Source organism: Sprattus sprattus (assembly GCF_963457725.1).
Source record: "Sprattus sprattus genome assembly, chromosome: 12".
Classification (NCBI taxonomy): domain Eukaryota; kingdom Metazoa; phylum Chordata; class Actinopteri; order Clupeiformes; family Clupeidae; genus Sprattus; species Sprattus sprattus.
Genome location: NC_137910.1, coordinates 21,116,239 through 21,135,395, shown reverse-complemented (window position 1 = coordinate 21,135,395; position 19,157 = coordinate 21,116,239). Strand labels below are relative to the sequence as shown.

At 40.7% G+C, this 19,157-nt stretch overlaps 1 protein-coding gene across 1 annotated transcript in view; it reads right to left on the bottom strand.

Moving 5' to 3' along the window:
- Positions 1-2,384: 2,384 nt before the first annotated feature.
- Positions 2,385-19,157, bottom strand: part of LOC308373094 (inactive phospholipase D5-like) — a gene marked incomplete at both ends in the record, with an annotated part of 34,590 nt that continues 17,817 nt past the window's right edge. The window contains 9 exons of the mRNA XM_080848506.1: positions 2,385-2,650; positions 4,007-4,097; positions 4,301-4,466; positions 4,714-4,850; positions 5,701-5,898; positions 6,646-6,773; positions 6,998-7,106; positions 8,078-8,255; positions 15,717-15,853. Of these exons, the coding sequence (XP_080704632.1) occupies positions 2,385-2,650; positions 4,007-4,097; positions 4,301-4,466; positions 4,714-4,850; positions 5,701-5,898; positions 6,646-6,773; positions 6,998-7,106; positions 8,078-8,255; positions 15,717-15,853 (1,410 nt within the window). The remainder of the gene's footprint in view (positions 2,651-4,006; positions 4,098-4,300; positions 4,467-4,713; positions 4,851-5,700; positions 5,899-6,645; positions 6,774-6,997; positions 7,107-8,077; positions 8,256-15,716; positions 15,854-19,157) is intronic.

Below are 19,157 nucleotides of genomic sequence, written 5' to 3'. Positions count from 1 at the left end.
CTGTCCTGAACGTTTGTAAAATAGCACATGCTCATAGGATTGAAACCTATTAAAATTAAGGCTTGACAGGATCTTGGCAGGATCTCTCTCTCTCTCTCTCTCTCTCTCTCTCTCTCTCTCTCTCTCTCTCTCTCTCTCTCCCCTTTCTTCAAATGAAAATCAGACATCACTTGATTTTCTTTTTATTCATACAAATTGGATGCATCAGTTTTTTACAATAAATATGTTTTCATTGGCATTTTAAAGATGTATTCTGTTACAAAAGCAGAGCATGCAAAAGCTCACATGCTAAAATAGAGCAAAAGAGTATAAACAAACCTGGTTCCTTGACATAAATAATATACAGTAGTCTTCTCACAATCCAGTGCAACATTCATTCCCTATTGCCAACTCTTTGCTCTAAGGATAGCAGTTTGTCATAAAAGTCTCTTCAAAACATGTAAACAGGGGAGAGATCATGTTTAAACCAGATTAATCAGTACAATGTCTCTGTACAGCTGGAACATAGTAAAGTACGTCTCGTGTGCATGACTTGAATGAAAGTTCTTTAATTAGAGTCGGAGTTTGTTGATATCAACCTACACAGAAGGTACTGTCTCATTCATTATATTGCATTTGATTGTTTGAACACTAGATGGCAGAAGTGCTTCTTTGGTTGAAATTACTAAACGGGGGACTAACGTTATATTCTGTAAAACCTGTACGCCTTCAGTTGACCCAAATGACAGTCTAATGCTAGAAAGAGCTAATTATGCCATTGAGATTACTGTTGAATGCAATTTGAACAACTCCATTTTGCTAATTCAAAGGTATAGCATGAACATATAGTTTGAAAGAGGTGGAAATGGCAAGTCATTTTGAGAAAGATTTACTTTTGCAGTCTATGAGTAGAAAAACGTAAGTCATACTATGCTGTAAGTGTAACGTCTTTCTCGAAAAGAGTTCCATATGAATTTATATAAAGATCAAATTACTGTATACAAAACCTATGAATGTCCAAGGAATAGTTTTATAAACCCCAAACCCCAAATGTTTTTGAACTGCAAAACAACAGCCTAACTTATCATTTGATTCATTCTATGGATTTGGGGTATGGAAACGTATGCTGTCACTGTCCAATATTCTTGGTCAGGGTCAAGTCGGTACAGGTAAGAAGCTCGGCCTTTGTATGGGCTAATAACTACCAGCAGAAGGAGTTTAAAAAACACATCCTGTGAAATATTCATTGTCAGTGATTCATTGAAAGGGCAAGTTACGTGGATCCTGAAAACGAATTCTGAGTTCCTTTTCTATAACTCATATCATAGTTCATGTTCATTCTCTGGGAGCATAGCTAGGAGGTAGGGGTATTTACCCCCCCCCCCCCCCCCCCCCAAAAAAAAAAGAGGAATGCAAATAGTTTCATGCTCTGCATATTACACTCAGTTTTTGTTTCCAGTTTGGAGTTTAAAAATGTCCCATCCACGCCGTCCCGTTAACCAGAGGCCTAATTAACTTTGCCACTGAAAAAAGGATGCCTTAAAACATGAAGCAGTCTCACAAATGTTGACAATGTAAAACACCTTTTGAAAGTCAAAATAAAATCATATGCACAATACCAAAGTACATTCAAATGTGAAAGATTTTTGGTTTGACAGAAGATTGTGTATGAAACAATCACAGAGAACTCCATATACAGTAACTCCATTTTGACTGATCATGCAAGTAGTAAAAAAGTATATTACTGTTATATAAAACAGATTTTTTTTTGCCAATGTAAACTGGATCAAGGAAGAGGAGCACATAACACTTGTTTGTGGTAAGTATGCCTTCCTCAAACACATGTATTTAACTGTATATTGCAAAAATGCATTCTTATATAGTTTATATATTGTATTTAAAATATGCCATCAAATGAACACATTGCAGGTTGTAAAGGTTTGTTTGCTTGTAAGTGAACAAAAAGCATATTTGTTTGTAGAGTTTCGGAGCTAAACATTTTATAATGTTTCTGTATAGGTTAGGAAAACAAAACACCAAAGATTGTGGGCTTAAAAATATTAAAGGGATGTTTTCTTTCCATTGTTCACTTTGTTTGATCACCTGCTTTTGGAAAACCTTGCGCCCCATGTTTGACTCATACCTAGTGTACAGACATACAAAACAAATAAGTGCTGATCCCCGTGGTTGAAACAGAAAGGCAGGCTGTGGTTCGTAAATCTCTTTTGCACTGCAAAAAAAAATAATCTGCAGCTAATGGAAGCCTGTTTATTCATCCCTCCCCATACCCTTTAAAAGTGCACAATATAAGCAGCATGTGTCAGCAGTGGTACAGATAAAAGAGACTGTGAAACATTTACAGGTTAAAAAGGGGTATCCATACACCCTGCCCCACTGGTCTCTACTCACAAAGAGGCATTAGGGCTGTCATTCTTGTTGACACTCTCATCCCATGCCTTGAGTGATTGAGGAAAGATTGTGTGCTTGTTGCAGTTGGGGATCTTGTTGAGCTGCAGTGTCTTAGAGTAGCGCGAGTGCCAGTCTCTTTCAAACACTGCCCTCATCTGCTGCGGCATGGTGACGTTTCGGTCCTCCGGGTCCTCCTCTTGGGAGATCACGAGACCGGCTCCAGCGTTGTACACAAACTCGTTCCCCACCCAGCCAAAATTTCCTGTGGAACAAACATACGTATCATCCAACTTACCTAAGTGAACCAACACAAAAACAAATGCTGTTTTTGGTAGCACTTCATTTTAAATGGTACAGTTATTATCTAGTAATTGGTGGGTAAATATATTAATTATTTGTACTTGTATGTGAATACAGTTCATTTTAGATATAAATACATACTTGTTAGATTTGCACAATGGCAAGAACATGGTAATTATTTAGTTATTAGAGGATAAGTACAGAGCAATTATTGGTAAATTATTGTACTAACCCAGCATTTTTAATGATATGTGTACTGGCTGTGTAATATACATACTGTAGCTATAAAGTAGGATAATGATAATAATACAGTAGGCCTAGTTAATTAGTTAAGTAGATAATAAGGAGTCTAATAATTATTTTCTATTTCCTCGTGCATATATTTCATTTGACCTGAAATAATAAAGGTACAGTATGTGCTGCGACAAGAGTCTGGTGATTATTTGGTGGTTAATAGGCAGGTATGTAATAATTGGGCATTCTTTCATCGTAAGGGGCTTTCATGACATAGTAAGTGTCCTTCTCCTCTACAGTCCCAGGAAATGGGGACAGCCAAATTATTCTGCATAATAATAGCTTAGTCAGCTAAGTTTTCTGTCGCCTAATGAGACAGCACCTTAAAATAAAGTCTGTGAATCTCTCCTGTATTCATGTTAGAGGTGAAGGGAGGACACCGTGCAGACACCACCAGCCTGTAAGTTTCCAACCTCTACCAACCTACGTATTTTTCCCAGAAAATGGAAAGTTTTGATTGTTGCATTTCAGGTTATGAGAGTGAGATTTAATTACCACACATAATCCACACATAAAACAGTATAAAGGTCAGTCACTACTTATTTATACTGACTTACTAATTAATACTGATAATTATTTATGAAGTTAAATTAACATAACGTTATATATGATATGAAAGTAGTGTAAGAGGAACTACTAATAATGACCACATACAGTATTTGCCCATTAAATACTTACCACACTTCAGTCACTTTAAGTACATAGCAAGTAACTAGGCCTATGTACTTACCTAAACATGAAAGTTATTGATGTGAAAGTACTAATAATTACTACATATGTACCTACTTACTTTAAGATAATCACAATACCTTAAAATGAAGTGCCATCCCATTTTCTTTATGGCATCATAGCAATGTATCAAGCTACCCATAAGCACATCTTATTGTGTTCACCATTTTTGACATCTGATTATTGGTTACAACTAGGTACACGATTATTAACTGAAAACAAAATAGCATTCATTTGAACCAATAATAACACTGTGAATAACTGATTGACTGACTGATTGATTGTACACACACACCTATGTATACCGCATTGTCTGTGACCATATATCTGTTGTGGTTGATTCCTTCAATCGTGCCATCTGGCTCCTCACGGGGACTGAAGAACCTCTGCAGAATCAACAACCCAGAGAGATGAGACACTGTGAAAGATTAGGCTTTGATACAACCATATCATTAAAGGCTAAACATGCATAATCCCAGTGGAACCCAAAGGAATGGGCAAGGGGACACAGTGACATTTGGTATTCATGGACTGTGAGACAGGACAGGTGCAAGCAGCTGGTAATGAATAGATAAAGGTGTGCGCTCACCGCCTCCACAGAGCAGTTGGGCATCTCCATGCACAGATTTTTCAGAGACCACATGAAATTAAACGTCAGGGGGTGTGTCTGTTCCCAGCAGCTTACTAAAAGACGCACTTTGATGTTTCTCAGCAGTGAAGCCTCACGGAGCTTCCCATCAATCGCTGACCAGTATCTGCCGTAAAGCATAGAGTAAAACAGATTAGACTACACAGAAGCCTTCAATGGCAGTAGTTTGTTATTCATTTCAATTGTCATTTCCCCCCCATTTAACTATGTGTTGCCCCTACATTTTGTTAGAGTTTTAGCTGTAGGAGCAGTTTCTTACCTGACCGTATTATGTAATTAGGTTACGGTACGGCAGGAAAGTTTGTTTATGTATAGCGTAAAGGGAAGAGGTCACCCCCATGTCTGGTGCTCACCTGCTGAGCCCATTGTTGACCAGAGGCACATAGTCAGTGATGGAGATATAGATGAACAACTTTGCATCCTGAATCACATTAAAGATGGCGTCAATGTCCCGTACTCGATCTTTGGGGCAAAAGACATCTGGAGAATTCTGGAGAAAAAACAGTTCCATTGCACTGTTATTGAGCAGAAGACTTACTGAGTACTACAGGCTTAAATCATCTCTTGGCATTCCCATAAATCTGCGAGACAAACACCTATAACCTGATTTTGTTAACCTCTACCTAACTGTCCATGAAATAATCCAATACATTCTGGAAAACTCATCTATTCATTTTCAACATCAGATTATTGATCACACTTTCCTGAATGTGTAAACTCTAGTAATTACTCAGCACCCTGGTAACCCCATTATTCTAGATGAGCTCACTGAGTTGGATGGAGCCCGTAAATTACTTCAAAACGGACTTGAGGGGATCAAATCAAATGACTCAAGGCCTGCCTAAAGCACCACAGGAGGTGTAAATCTGCACACAGCAGCACCTCGAAGGACTTGTTTTTCTTCTTCTCATTACAGCCTTGGTTTATACATGGGCGCCGTCCTTAACCTTGAACACGGGAAATGTGACATTTTCCTTCATGTAAAGAGATGGTGGTGATTCATCCTACAAAACATCTGTGAGAAGAACACTCAATCATCAGGACAGGGAGGACCAGTTGGTGATGAGAACGGTGATTGATCACACCCTACAACGCTTCACGTATCTGTAACTCATATCCACATTTCAAGGGGAGTTCATCGATTGGAGGAGGCTAAACACTGCCCCTCGATGTAGCGTCGCTGTCTTTGATTAATGAGGTTTACATGGGCCAGCCATCTAGCTCAACGCGGTAATTAAACATTCATTTATTAGCTGGGTGCAAGGTGATGAATATGCATCAGACAACATGCTGTTGACCACAAGTACAGTATGTAAGCAGCGCAGCTGAAATGTACTCACAGATGGATAGACCTCGGACTTCACGTTATTCAAAATGAGTGGAAGGGCTCTTTTCTTGTTGAATAGCCCATTGACTCTCTTAGACCAGATAGAGGGAATAAAGTCCTTATACTGCAGCTGCCAGTAGAGGCTAAATATCCTGTGCAGGTCCAGCGCCAGACAACTGCAATTATAGAGGATGACGCCCAACTCCTTTAACTGGGGACAAAACAAGGCAAACATGAGACTTCCACCACAACCACTAACACCACTCACAACCATGCGCATGCAGCTACAGCATCAGTTGGTATCACTTGTGACATCCATGCAGAATTTGATGAATGGGTCCCAGTGCAGCTCTCTAGGCCGTACACAACATTAAACTGACAGATCTACCAGATGTCACATTGTATATTACAGGGGTCTGGGGTAGCATTTGTTGGGTAATAATGGCTAGACTACAATGCAGATTCAGCATATTAAAAAACCAGGCCGGGAGACAATGTTAACGTGCTTTGCCTTTTAATTAGCAGCACACATCAAGTACTGATCAGATGAGTTCAGGACCTCGGGATCTCCCCGTCTCTATGTCATTGGGCATTGCCTCCTCCTCTTGATCAAACAGCCCTGAGAGAAGACTGCTGTCTCAGGCCCGTCTAAGCGCCTTCAGCACCTCTCATTTTCATTTCAAAGAGGACGCTCTCACTCTCGCAGCATTAGTCTTGTGCCTCTGATAAGGCCTGCTGTGAGGGCTTGCATACACAAGCATCCACACCTGAGCCGACTGAACAAAGGGCAGGAATGGGGTGAATACGGAGAGAGACCAAAGATTCCTGAGAAAGGCAACACGGCCAGAGACTCTTAATAGCCTCGAGAGGAAAAGTAGCCTGAGATCATTTTTTGTGTGCTTCAGTTTCCAAAGATAGAGACTGAAATGTAATATTTCATATTAATGAACTCCTGTACCGTGGATAGTGCTCTCCAGTCCATGCCCGCACTTCCGATGTATATGTGCTTCCTATCGACCACCCAGAAGGAGGAGAGTAGCTGCCCATTTGTCAGGGTTGTCATGTTTAGGTAATGAATATCTGCACCTTTAAAAGACAAATCACATTGTAGGCTTAACACTCTCCAAGCGACACAGCTCTTCAGTCATGGGAATACCTGCTGCCTAATCAATAATAGTTTCTTACAGCGGTATTCATATTTTGTCTTAGTGCTGTCATACTTCAATTGCCTTGTTGTCAGGAGCAATTTTCTTCAGCGCACGCATTACACTTGACAGCCTGCACACCACAAACACAAAGGTTGGACCTACCATGACGAGAAAGGACCTTAAGGTCTTTGGAGTCAGTCAGATCGCTGGCCACTTTCAGATTTACTTTTTGGGACTTGAGACCCATCAGTCTATGGAGTAAGAGACGGCCCTATGGGAAAGAAAAGCGTCAATGGAATCTAAATAAGTGTAGCCAGCATTGTTTCTTAAATAGATAGGAGTAGGAATATAATATATTAACATGTCAGATCATATATTTTACCAACAAAAAAAAACGATTTCCCCCCTAATGTAAGGCTTGAACTAATAGGCTTGAAGGTTGAATAGGTTTAATAGACTTGAAGGTTAAAGAGGTTGAATAGGCTTGAAGGTTGAAGAGGTTGTGAGCTTGTTATGAAACAACCTGAAACACAAACTTCATAATTGACTATTTGTGAGAGAGTGGCATCTGCTTGGAAAACTCTCCCCTTCCTTCAGTAGTTTTATCACTTTTGTTTGTAAAATTTGGCTGAGATTTCAGACATTACGAAGTTCCCGTTACACATATGCAGGAGAGCTGAAACTCAGGGTGGGCCTAAAATGATATGTCAGGATCTCACTGTTTGGAAAGTTTGCTTTTAAAGTATATCCTCTGTATGCTGAGACCAACATCCACTGGCTCAGGCAAAGAGATATGTGAAAGTCCGAATGCCCAGAGCAACATTTCCATCCAGCCACTCTGCCTGAGGGATGTCATTAGAGGCTGACACATTTCCATTCACGCCAACTAACAGCATGCTTGCAGTATCGTCTCAGTGTTTGCCCTTCTTACTCCAATCAGTACCTACTCCGTCAGTGTGACCCAGCTGACTATGACAGCATTGCAATGGCTCAGCCACACTTTGTGTTTGTGGAAAAAGAAATGATTGTGGAAAACATCTGTGACAGGGGATTGAGTTACTGTGTATCCGCCTCAATACTGTTAGGATGACAGGCCAACTCTGGGATTGATGGGCTAAAGGGAGGGATTGGGTACTGAGCTTTTTGCTATATAAAGCTTGAGTTTATGGCATGGTTCATTATTGAAATATTCATTCATGTGAGGTATAAAGGTGTGTGTGTGTGTGTGTGTGTCATAGCTACCTGCTTTGCTGTGGGGATGCTGGACTCGTAGTCAGTGGAGTTCAGAGTCCAGTGAGGCGAAACAATCTCCACGTGGCGGGTTGCCAGGTCCAACAGACTGTGCAGACCAGCAGTGAGCGAAGTGGTTCCATTGTGAGGCAAATACACGTCTTCCGGAATATTCTCCACAATAACCAATCTGAAGAAACACAGATGCCGGTCAGAACTTTTTGTTCATTATAAGCATATGACTATACAGTAATATTTTTTTTTTCTTTTAATATACCCCACACTCATGGTCATTGTGTGATGGTTGTGAAGACTATAAATCTATCAAATACAGACAAAAAAATGAGCAGCTATGTTTATATTCATCAATGCTAAAAATAATACAACAATTCCCGTGCATTCTGACGTTAAGAATACAATATTCATAGTAGGCAGTAGGCACACTCTTTCTTGTTCTCACAGTACAATGCATCCTAAAAAGGGTTACACAATCTTTCTGAAGTTAGGAAATGGCCAATTTATATCCTATAATTTCTCCTGTTTTCCTTCATGTCCCTATAATCACATCCATGTCCAACAGGAGTGGCTGAGAATGACCTGGGGAAATTGGTTTCAGTAGCGCTGGTAGGTGGGGGAGGATGTGTTTAATTGGATTACCTAAAAACACACAGCATGCTGCCGTCAAGCCTGAGTGGCTTGCTTGCCAAGTCATTGAATCAGAGCGATGCAGAGTTGGGCATACATTTGTCATACAAGTGGAAGAGGTTCAATATTGGAGAAGGGGGAAAAAGCAGTAAATAATGTAGAGCGGTAATGGAGGACTCAAGCGCGAAGTGAATGCACCTGTCACATCATACCCTAGCCTGGTTGCCCTGGCAAATGAATGGCCATTGCTTACAGTGTGAAGAGTAAAGTTTAGATTTAGGAAAAGGATGGGAAAGTTTAGAGTGGTCAGAGTGGGAACATGCTGTTACATGTGGTCCTGTGGTGAATGAGCAGAGCCTTTTAGCGGAACAGATGATGTACGGACAAACCAGCCGTTGGAGAGGGGGGCAAAGGGTACAAATGACTTTGCGTCCAAGACTGGGTGTGTGTGTGTGGGGGGGGGGCATGCAAAGGTCAATAATGAAAGAGTGTGTTGGAGAGGAGAGGTGTTTTGCCGTGCTCAAGAAGAACATGCGTTGTGTGTCCTCAGGCCCGAGCAAGACACACAGCAGGCCTGTCTATGGGCAAGATACAGCCTCACCTTGCATGACACGAATCACACTGAACAAAGAGTTCAGTGGCTGGCTCATGGAATTGAAAGATTATATTTGGAGAATGATTGCACTCGAACTTCTCTGGGACCATACACAAAAGAGAGAATGCATTAGCCGAACAGCATGGCATTTAAACATGACACTCAGACCAACATTAAATACCTGCTGCACAAAGAAAACCTTGAGCTAGTCTTAAAAATAGGAAATGTTGAAGGAGGAAATTGCATCACTCTCACAGTGGTCACCTCAAGCACACTTTGAGGTTGTACAAACTGTCAACACACAGAAGAACATGCCTATTTATAAAACATTCGAAAATAATGACCCATGTTAAAAATGGGTGAATAAAATATAATTCTACTTAATAGCTACTCTATAGCATGAAGCAGAACTGAGAAGGGGATGCATCCATTCTTATGCCAATCCGGTCCAGTCACTGACAAGGTCAAGGTTTGGTGAAGCAAAGGGCAGGGGAGCTGTAAGCTGTTCGCTCTCTGGAATAGTATATTTATATTATATTGTATATTTCCAGTAAAAATGCCTATAGAGTCAGCAGAGAAGTTGAGTGTGGAGTGAGGTAAAAGTCCTTTAAACAGCACAATACCTTTCCCAAAGGAGGTCTGTGAGCTCACAAGTTATTATGGTCCTCCCTAATGCTATTATTTTCAGCATGCAAGCCACTTTTGACTGTGTGACAGTGACATCCAACGGTAACAGCTAACTGTGGTTATGAAATATTAAAAGGCATCTGATAAATAAACCATAACCTTGATCCATATGTCCATGTACTGCATACCACAAAGCTTATGAAATACAACCCATACCTTGATGTGAGCAGTATATTGGTTGGCAGTTGACTCACACTCAGGACATGTACATTAAATAAACAGCATATTGGTACTATAAAATTATAAAATAAAGTCCACTGATTTATATGACAGTATCTCTTGAACCAGAAAGGCATTGCCTTCTCCCTCATACCCCAAAGTGACAAGGAATTTTCATTAACACATCCATCTCACACACCTCTCATCTAAAACACTTCTGATCTTTTTGTATTCAGTTCCACTCTGTCCGAACATTGAGGTGGTTAAAAGCACCTAATGCATAATGCACAATGTCCTCTAATAGAGTGTTAAAACACAACTTAAATACATAAATCTTTCATGACATGTACGTACAGCAGGCTTAGAAATCAACAGTGAAGAGTGCAAGGTAAAACCAGACAGACTTGCTAATATTTTAATATCCCATATTTGAATACATTGATGAATTGATTTTAATAACAATTAAATGAATATAATTAAATATAAATACAATATCAAATGTTGGATGAAATGTGATTGCTACTGATAAGAGGAGAAGGTATTCCTCTTGACTTTTTTGGTAAAATCATGATAAGCTCAGCATCATGGCATTTTATAAGCTCAGGCCGAGAATCAGAGCTCAACCCAGTGACTGGCGTTACCACAGCACTGTCAGCAGATGGCTCGTCCTCGTCCATCGTCCTCATGTTAGCCAACCATGTTCAGATAGTCTTATTTGCTTAGGAAGGTTCCTAACTGAGTGAAATGACCCAGAAGTATCTAAGTGGCAGCCATGATAAGAGCTGGTCGAATTCTCTACATGCTTAGGAAGTGTTCTTCAGTGCTTCCTTTTGTATCTCCTTTAGCCTAGGGTACACTGGAGCACCCTTTACGAAAGGAAGGGAGATAATATCACCCCACAATTTCTGCGTCAGCAACAACAACCAAATCAAGAACTGATCAACGAGACCCACGTCAATAACAACCGCATAATTAGTAGCCCAGTGTAAGTGCAGTAGGATTCTCATAGCACTGCCATTTTCTTTTCCTAAGACCTTATGAATTCTACTTTACATCTTTCCTTGAACTCATGGTGTTTTCCATTGAGGTCAATGAAAAATGGTTAGGAAAGTTGATTGACGGACTATCTGACCGCACCTGCACTGATCACTGCAGTGAGTGGAGCTAACTGCATTCAGAATGCAACTACTCAGCATTTATAGTATCCTGCTTTGGCCAGAAATCAATCCCAAGTCTACAGCTCAGAAAGCAGCACCATCTCCTGCACCATCAGCACTGTATTACCTTGTTGATATGTCACATGGGCTACTGAAAAATCTTTGATAAGCAACTGGATAGGTAAACTTAATGGCATGGTTGAAATAACAAAGTATAACTTTGCCCACTATAATCTTTCTTCGCCAACTGTGGCAGCTACCATCAGTCTATCTACTGTAGCCTACAGCTGGCCGACGTTTGGGGGTATGTTGGGCAGACATTTATAGGTCAACATCCAATATGAACCGCTATGAATTGCTGATTGCTGTTTAACTTTGTTATTAGGTTGCTTGCTAACATGCTAATGTTAGCTGGCTAGTAGACAGCACACAAATATCCTCAAACATAATTTTTGGTGACAATATCCGGCTATTAGATTGTACAGTTTCTTTTTCTTACTTTTAAAGGTATTTCAAAAAAAAAAAAGACAAACTTATTACATTAAAGGCACCCAGTGCAACTTTCGAGGCTTAAAAATAAACACGTCTTTTTTACACGTAGTAAGTTTCAATAACTCCATACCATTACATATTGACATTCAAGGAGCAAAGATGAGAGGTCGTTGTGTCGTGAGAACTGATAGAAAATCGTAAACAACAACAATCGCCGCCATTTTTTCCCCAAATCTTTATTTATTGGTGCCACCAATAAATAAAGCAGGATTCCAGTCAATGGAAAAATGACCTCTCCCCACCGGCGATTGTTGTTCCTTACGTTGTTTCAGTTCTCATCACACAACAACGTCTCATCTTTGCTCCTTGAATGTCGATATGTAATGGTATGGAGTTATTGAAACTTACTACGTGTAAAAAGACTAGAAATTGAATGTTTATTTTTCGAGTCTCAAGCCTATAAAGTTGCACTGGTATCTGATGTACAATGTACAAACACAACCATCTACATTTGGTCTGCCATCTTTTTTCCAGATTTCTTTGGATATTTGCATAAACACATTTTCTCAACTCTTTACTGCAAGGCACAATTTCCTTGTCGAAATCTGAAATACATCAAAACACGGGTGTAATAAAGACAAACTTCAACGGAGCAATAGTGTGATTGGCCTACTTTGCATCACTGACCCCAAGCATGAAATCTTTTCACCCTAAAGAAATCCAGACAGTAAGCGTGAATGAGAGTATTTGTTCATGTTCATATTCCTTACAATCTCATAATTTTCTGATATACAGAGTTGGTGTTAAAAGCCTGTAGGGTTTTCATGTAACAGAAGACTTGGAGAGTTTCTCACAGGAAGAGCCATCAAGAAACAGGCCAGTATTCAGGTTTAAATTTCACCATTAAACAGCTCTGAATCGATATTCCACCCCCTTGACAGACATCTGAGACCCAACTCTCAGACATACAAGAATGCGCAAACATGATTACATCTGCTTTTCTGTCAACTCTGAGCCCTGGCATCCATTACTGGAATGAAGTACAGTATTTAACCACCGTACTTTCATGTGATTTTCCGTTTATCTTAAAGCAACATCAAAACAAAGACAATGATTGTTGTGGGTTCTCTTTGGCTAATAATGATTGTTGTGGGTATCCCGTGGCTAATTTCAGGCATGCAGACAACACAAAACCCCCTGCATGCCTTTTAGGCACACTAAACTGGCTAAAGTTTAAAAGCATGTGGCATGAAAAGACAGTGCTGTTCCGCGACGTGGATACAAACATCTCTCCGGGTCATATTAATGCCTTTGAGAGGTTGCCTGTATTTTCCATTCTTCTTTCATTAGCTGGGCATTACTGAGGGCTGATCTGAATAGAAATTCTGAACCGTCCCTCATCTAGCAGTCGTCGAGCTGGATTTGGTTTCAAACCCTCCGTTAAAGCCTTTTGTCATTTGTTTGAAGTGGACAGTGCCTTCTCAGCACAGTAGCTTTGCTATCTTGAATGATAATTGCATAATGACCACCATCAATGACATATACGCCTTGAAATAGCTCAGGTTTGTACTGGATGAGTAGAAAGGCATTAAGCCATGGTTTACCCTGCTGACAGATTAGTAAGAGTCAGGAGGGTGGTGCTGAGTGGTCAATCTAATCACAAAAGGCTCTGAAATACATGGTAGCCTGAAGCTGTGAAAAGCCTCGGCCGGCTCCTACCACGTTTAGGGTTTCTCAGCTTTTTACCGCCCTTGCTTTGTCATTCTACTCTTCAGCTCAGCATTTCTGATTTGAACAAGGAGACCTAGCAACATGGTACAAAAGAAGTATCATGGGAAGGAATACATATTCAAGATCTTGCAAATCACCCTGGAAAAATTGAGTTAGTTAAACATTTGTTGTTACCATGTAGTTAAATGTTTGTCTTTATATTTTTGAAAATTATGTTTAAATCATCGAGCAAAAGCAAATCGGCACAAGTTAAGTAACTGTCTAGTCAGTGTCGGGAGGTTCGGTCAGATATCATTTCATTGGATAAAAACAGTTTTGGTATGTAGCATTGCTCATCTGAGAATGACACTTTGAACATCTTAAAATGAAATTCAACATTGAACCATTTGAAATTGAAATAACTGCATGGGTTCTGGCAGAGATGAATGAAGGTCCTGATCGGGAAGGGAATAAAAAGAAGGCTACGGGCTACATGCTCCTCCAGGAAAATGGAGCCCTAATTGGATCGGAGGTCTTGTGAAAATAATTGATTTTCTTTTAGAAGCTCTGGCTTCAGATGTCCTCATTTAATCTATTCCTATTCCTATGCCTTCAAATCAACTTTTTTCTCAGAGCAACTGCCATTTTGAAGTGTTCTTAGTTGGGAAACCACAAGAAATGGTTGAGAGCTCCAAATAAAAATACTGGAGATTTACCAGTTTACTGAACCACACACACACTTTCAACATGCTCGACAAGTAATTAACATAATAAACATTACATTTTCCTGTTCATGTAGTAGTATATTGTAGTTTTAAAAGGTGCACACCATCATTCTAAAGACAGAACTTAAATTATATGTCTAAGTGTTTTGGAACACATTTTGGAGCAGACTTTCAGAGGAGGCTAAGCAGACCAGACCCTGCAAGTAAGGATTTGCTCATTTCATTAACTCAGGCGTCTTGTTGAAACTTTCAAAAGGCCTCTAACAATATTACAACAAAAGCTTGTCCTATATTGACCATTCCTTGCCCGGACCACCACTTTCTGAACAAAACAGGGAAGTTTGTCTTCTAAATTTGCAGAACTATATTGTGCTCATAAAACTAATTATTCTTTTTGTCTGTACTGTATCCTTCAGGCAATTTACTAAGGGGCAAATTGGCATGCTTTTGTTCTCTCTGCTGAAGGCAAAGTAGAATAAAAACAAAGGTTTAGTGGCTGCCTTGCAGGAATGGTATCCATTTGCGCCGTTCTGTGCTAAGCGTGTGATCAAAGCACCACCACAGGATGGAAACAAGTGCTGAGCTCTAATCATTTTGACATGCGCTGACAACAAGCTGCATCTCTGAGGATGCCCTTTCTTCTCAGGAGTGGAGAGCTGGAGCAGTCGGAGCATTGATAGGCTGCCAGTGGGCAAGGGAAATGGATATATTTAGTGAAGTGTGCTGGGCTCTGGGTCTCTTCGAGAGAAAGGGAATCAGTTTCAACTTTACCGCACTGAATTACATTTTTGACACTTATTGGGAGGGGGAATGGAGGACAGATTGCTCTTGGGGGCAGAGTTAAATGGCTCGATCTGGGAGATGGTCCAGTAACAAGCCACAGTACAGGAGTTGGCTATCACAGAGAATGTGGATTGTAATGATCCCCAGAGACCAAATGGGTCCATCAGAATTATTTTGTAATCTTCAATCCAGTCCTGTAATGAAGGGAATCAGACAGGGTCCTGCAGCGAGTGCAACAGATGACACTGAATTCTGTAGGGTTACAAAGCGGAGCCACAGTAAACGGCACTGACCTTATGTAAGAGGGGCTCGGAAAAGTCACAATCCTGATGCAATCACAATAACCTATTGTCATCGTAAAAAACACTATAGAGGATAGCAAACTACAAACGGTGTGTCTTGGGTCAGGTTCGATAGTCAGGTTAGACTGACCACTGGCATCAGCTAAGCTAGCATCTGGTGAGGATTCTCCAACAACATAAGAAGCTGCAGCCTTCTTAGTATATTCTTTGGACTTTTTTTTATTTGGCTAATTTTTTTTTTCTTTTTAAGAAGAATGGCATTTAGTACTATTTATTCGCACAAAGATGGAGGATCTTATCTAAAATGCCTCCTACTCCAAGCGCTGCTCTCTAGCACCCCTGTGTTTTGGTGCAGTGCTGTGAATGTTGAGTGTCTGACCCTGATTAGTTACGTACCGGCAGGTTCTGCTACAGGTCTCCTCAGTGATGCCATCCTCATCTTCTCCCCACACGTCCACCGCTGAGAATATCAAGGCCACCAGGACAGCGAAGCAGCACACCAGTGCAAAGATCACAATGCATTTCTGCTGAGACTGCAAGAGAGAGAGAGAGAGAGAAAGCAATAGAGTGTGTGAGTGTGTGTGAGAGAGAGGGAGAGAGAGAGAGAGAGAGAGAGTGTGTGTGTGCGTGTGTGTGTGTGTGAGAGAGAGCGAGAGAGAGAGAGAGAGAGAAAGAGTGTGTGTGCATGTGTGTGAGAGAGAGAGAAAGGGAGGGAGAGGGAGAGAGAGAGAAAACGTTGATTCTTGTTATTTTTACACTCCAGGAATCACTCTAAGAGCACCAATTTCTCAACCCCCCGCCCCAATTTATTGCACACATGGCAAACCAAGTGATAACAGTGCGTTGTCAAGGGAATTGCACAGGAAAAGTGTGTCAGCGCAGCAAAGTGCATGGACACATGTTCATGTTGGTCCATTCAGAAGGTGACCCAGAGGGAAGAGTGTTTTTTTTTACCTACAGGTTATTTATGTCCCCACAGGCCTGACATGTTATTGTCAGGCTGAACCCAAATGCGCTACAATGACCCCTATTTGCACAGAATGTGACAGTGAGGGATGAGCTTAAGGGTTGCCATGGGAGAGTCAGCTCTGGAAGGCTTTTGCAACCTGCAGAGGCTTCCCTCTGAACCAGTATTACACAGGAAAGATGAAGCCAATGCTTGGCTGTAGAAGACAATATGAGAAATACAAATAATGTGTAGTGGTCCATGCTATATTTCATGCAAAGGGCTGTTATAAGTAATGAATAGAGGGAATTGCCGCAAGTGATCTTGGGGGGCAATATAGAATGTTCCATTAATAAAATATCAAAGATATAGTTGAATCAAATCTTCACATGCTCAGGATATAAGCATAGGGTTTTATTGCCCTCAATAAAATTAACGTCGTTACACATGCTACATTAATCCTACTAGTGCAGTGCCCGTAGGGGGTAACATCTATGACGACGACTGTTCTATGACTATGACATCATTCACAAAAAAGTGTCCCGATGTATCTGTTGTAATTCGTTTGTACTTTGTTTTCTCATTATTGCAACTAGTGCAGTGCCCGTAGGGGGTAACATCTATGACGACGACTGTTCTATGACTATGACATCATTCACAAAAAAGTGTCCCGATGTATCTGTTGTAATTCGTTTGTACTTTGTTTTCTCATTATTGCAATATTATAAACCTCAGTCTGCATTTACCCTGGCTGGGAGAGGCTGTCATTCGGAAGATACTGTGTGTGATCGCCTTTGCTCTGTGTTCATTAAACCTGTCAGAGTGTATGAATAAAAGGCTGGGTGCCAATCAAAATCACAACGCAAGAGTGGAGTACTACACCGCTAAAACGGTGACATGGGTTTGCACCGTACGGCAAACGGTAAAATACAAATATCTCGCGAACTATGAATTCAAACATCTTCAAAATCAAGGATGCACAGGTTCATGACATGCGTAAGCTACATTACTTTGAAACTTAACATAAAGAAGCTTAAAAATAAACGAATAGATCAAATCAATCACTGTCTTAAGATTACCTGAGCAAAAGTCTGTATCTGTTCACCAAGAAGAATTTGAATGCGGACCTCCTCGTATCCAACGCTATTCTGAACTTTGAGTGAAGGCAGGATAGTTTATTTAAGCAATAAGCCCCGCGAGTCCGTGCTTTGCGCTGATTTTAGAACAGGTAAGGGAGTTGTTAGGCACGACGCGAAGCGGAGTGCCGTTAAACCCCCTTACCTGTTCTAAAATCAGCGCAAAGCACGGACTCGCGGGGCTTATTGCTTTTCTAAACCTGTTACTACACATATTTGATATGGTTTCATAAATAAAGACAATTCAATTTAAGAAACAATAGTTTAATGATAAACCGTCATTCTTCCGCCACTAAAAATTATAGTTCCTAAATAAATCGTTGCCACGCAACCCTTGAAGCAACGCAACAGCCAGATGGAACACTGGGTATGAAATGCGCTATATGAATGCCTTGCCATTCGCTGCGCAGTAATATGGAATGTAATCAGGTCAAATTGTAAGGTAATGCTGGATTTTACAACGGCTTTTAGCCAATCACAATCAAGGATTTGAACAATCAGGTTTAGAAATTGTTTTATACTGCTAGGCGTATATTGTTTGATTGTGACGTCACTACCCATAGTGCCGACGGGACGGGAAACGATAACCCATTGTTTCCTACGGGAAACGGTAAAATACAAATATCTCGCGAACTATAAATTCAAAAATCTTCAAAATCAAGGATGCACAGGTTCATGACATGCGTAAGCTACATGCGAAATCTCATAACGAACGTAACTACCGTCAGCGAGATACGCCCTAGACAGACTGACACCCACACAGAGATTCCTGGATTTATAGATAGATTTCCAATCCAAACAAGGCCCTAAACTGTAAAACACTCTCAGGCAAGAGGTTTATGTAGGAGGTGTATATTAGTGGAACTAATCTGTTCACTTCAATTGCTCCAAGAAGGCAAAGCTAACAGACAAGATCCTAGATTGACTATCGAGCATTCTCTTTCTTTCTTTCACACCCACATGCGTGCGCACGCACACTCACACACACACGCACACGCGCACACACACGCACACACACACACACACACACACACACACACACACACACACGCACGCACGCACACGCACACATGCACGCACGCATGCACACACGTACATCCGCACAAACACTCACACCCGCACACACACACATCTTCTATGATATCATGTATGACCTCTGCCTGCCACAGCAGAGCACACAGCACGTGTGAAGTATTTGTTTACAAGAGTACACGGAACTGGAAAGCTGGCCTCCAAGCTTGAGACTGTGCCAGCTTCGTCTGAGGCATGGGCCCAGAATCAATAGAACCTCATTACAAAAGCAATTCTCTTTGATTGAAAAAAAAAACAAAAACACATACCCACACACACATGCAAAAGAATACCTCTCCAAGCAGTGCTCATTAAAAATTATGCCCTCCCCTGTGAAATACCTCTGAAAACTTTAAAGAACAGATTCCACCCCTGTCAACACAAACCAGTGCACAGGTCCATTGGCCACCAATGTCTCATAGTTTCTGACATTTGATGCTTTGGAGTAACTTGAAGCCATAGCTTGTATCAAACTATAGGATTACTACAACTTCAGAAAATCCTGTTTCAAGACAAACACCACAATTAACTCCCAGAACGTTTGAAAACCTCAAAATATTCAAGACATCTTATATTAGGCCAGCAGAGATGTGATGTGGTCCCAGTATATGCAAAACACCAGTACTATCAGGATCAAATGCTCATTTTGAGTAGGATTTCCATAATTATACATTTTTAAATATC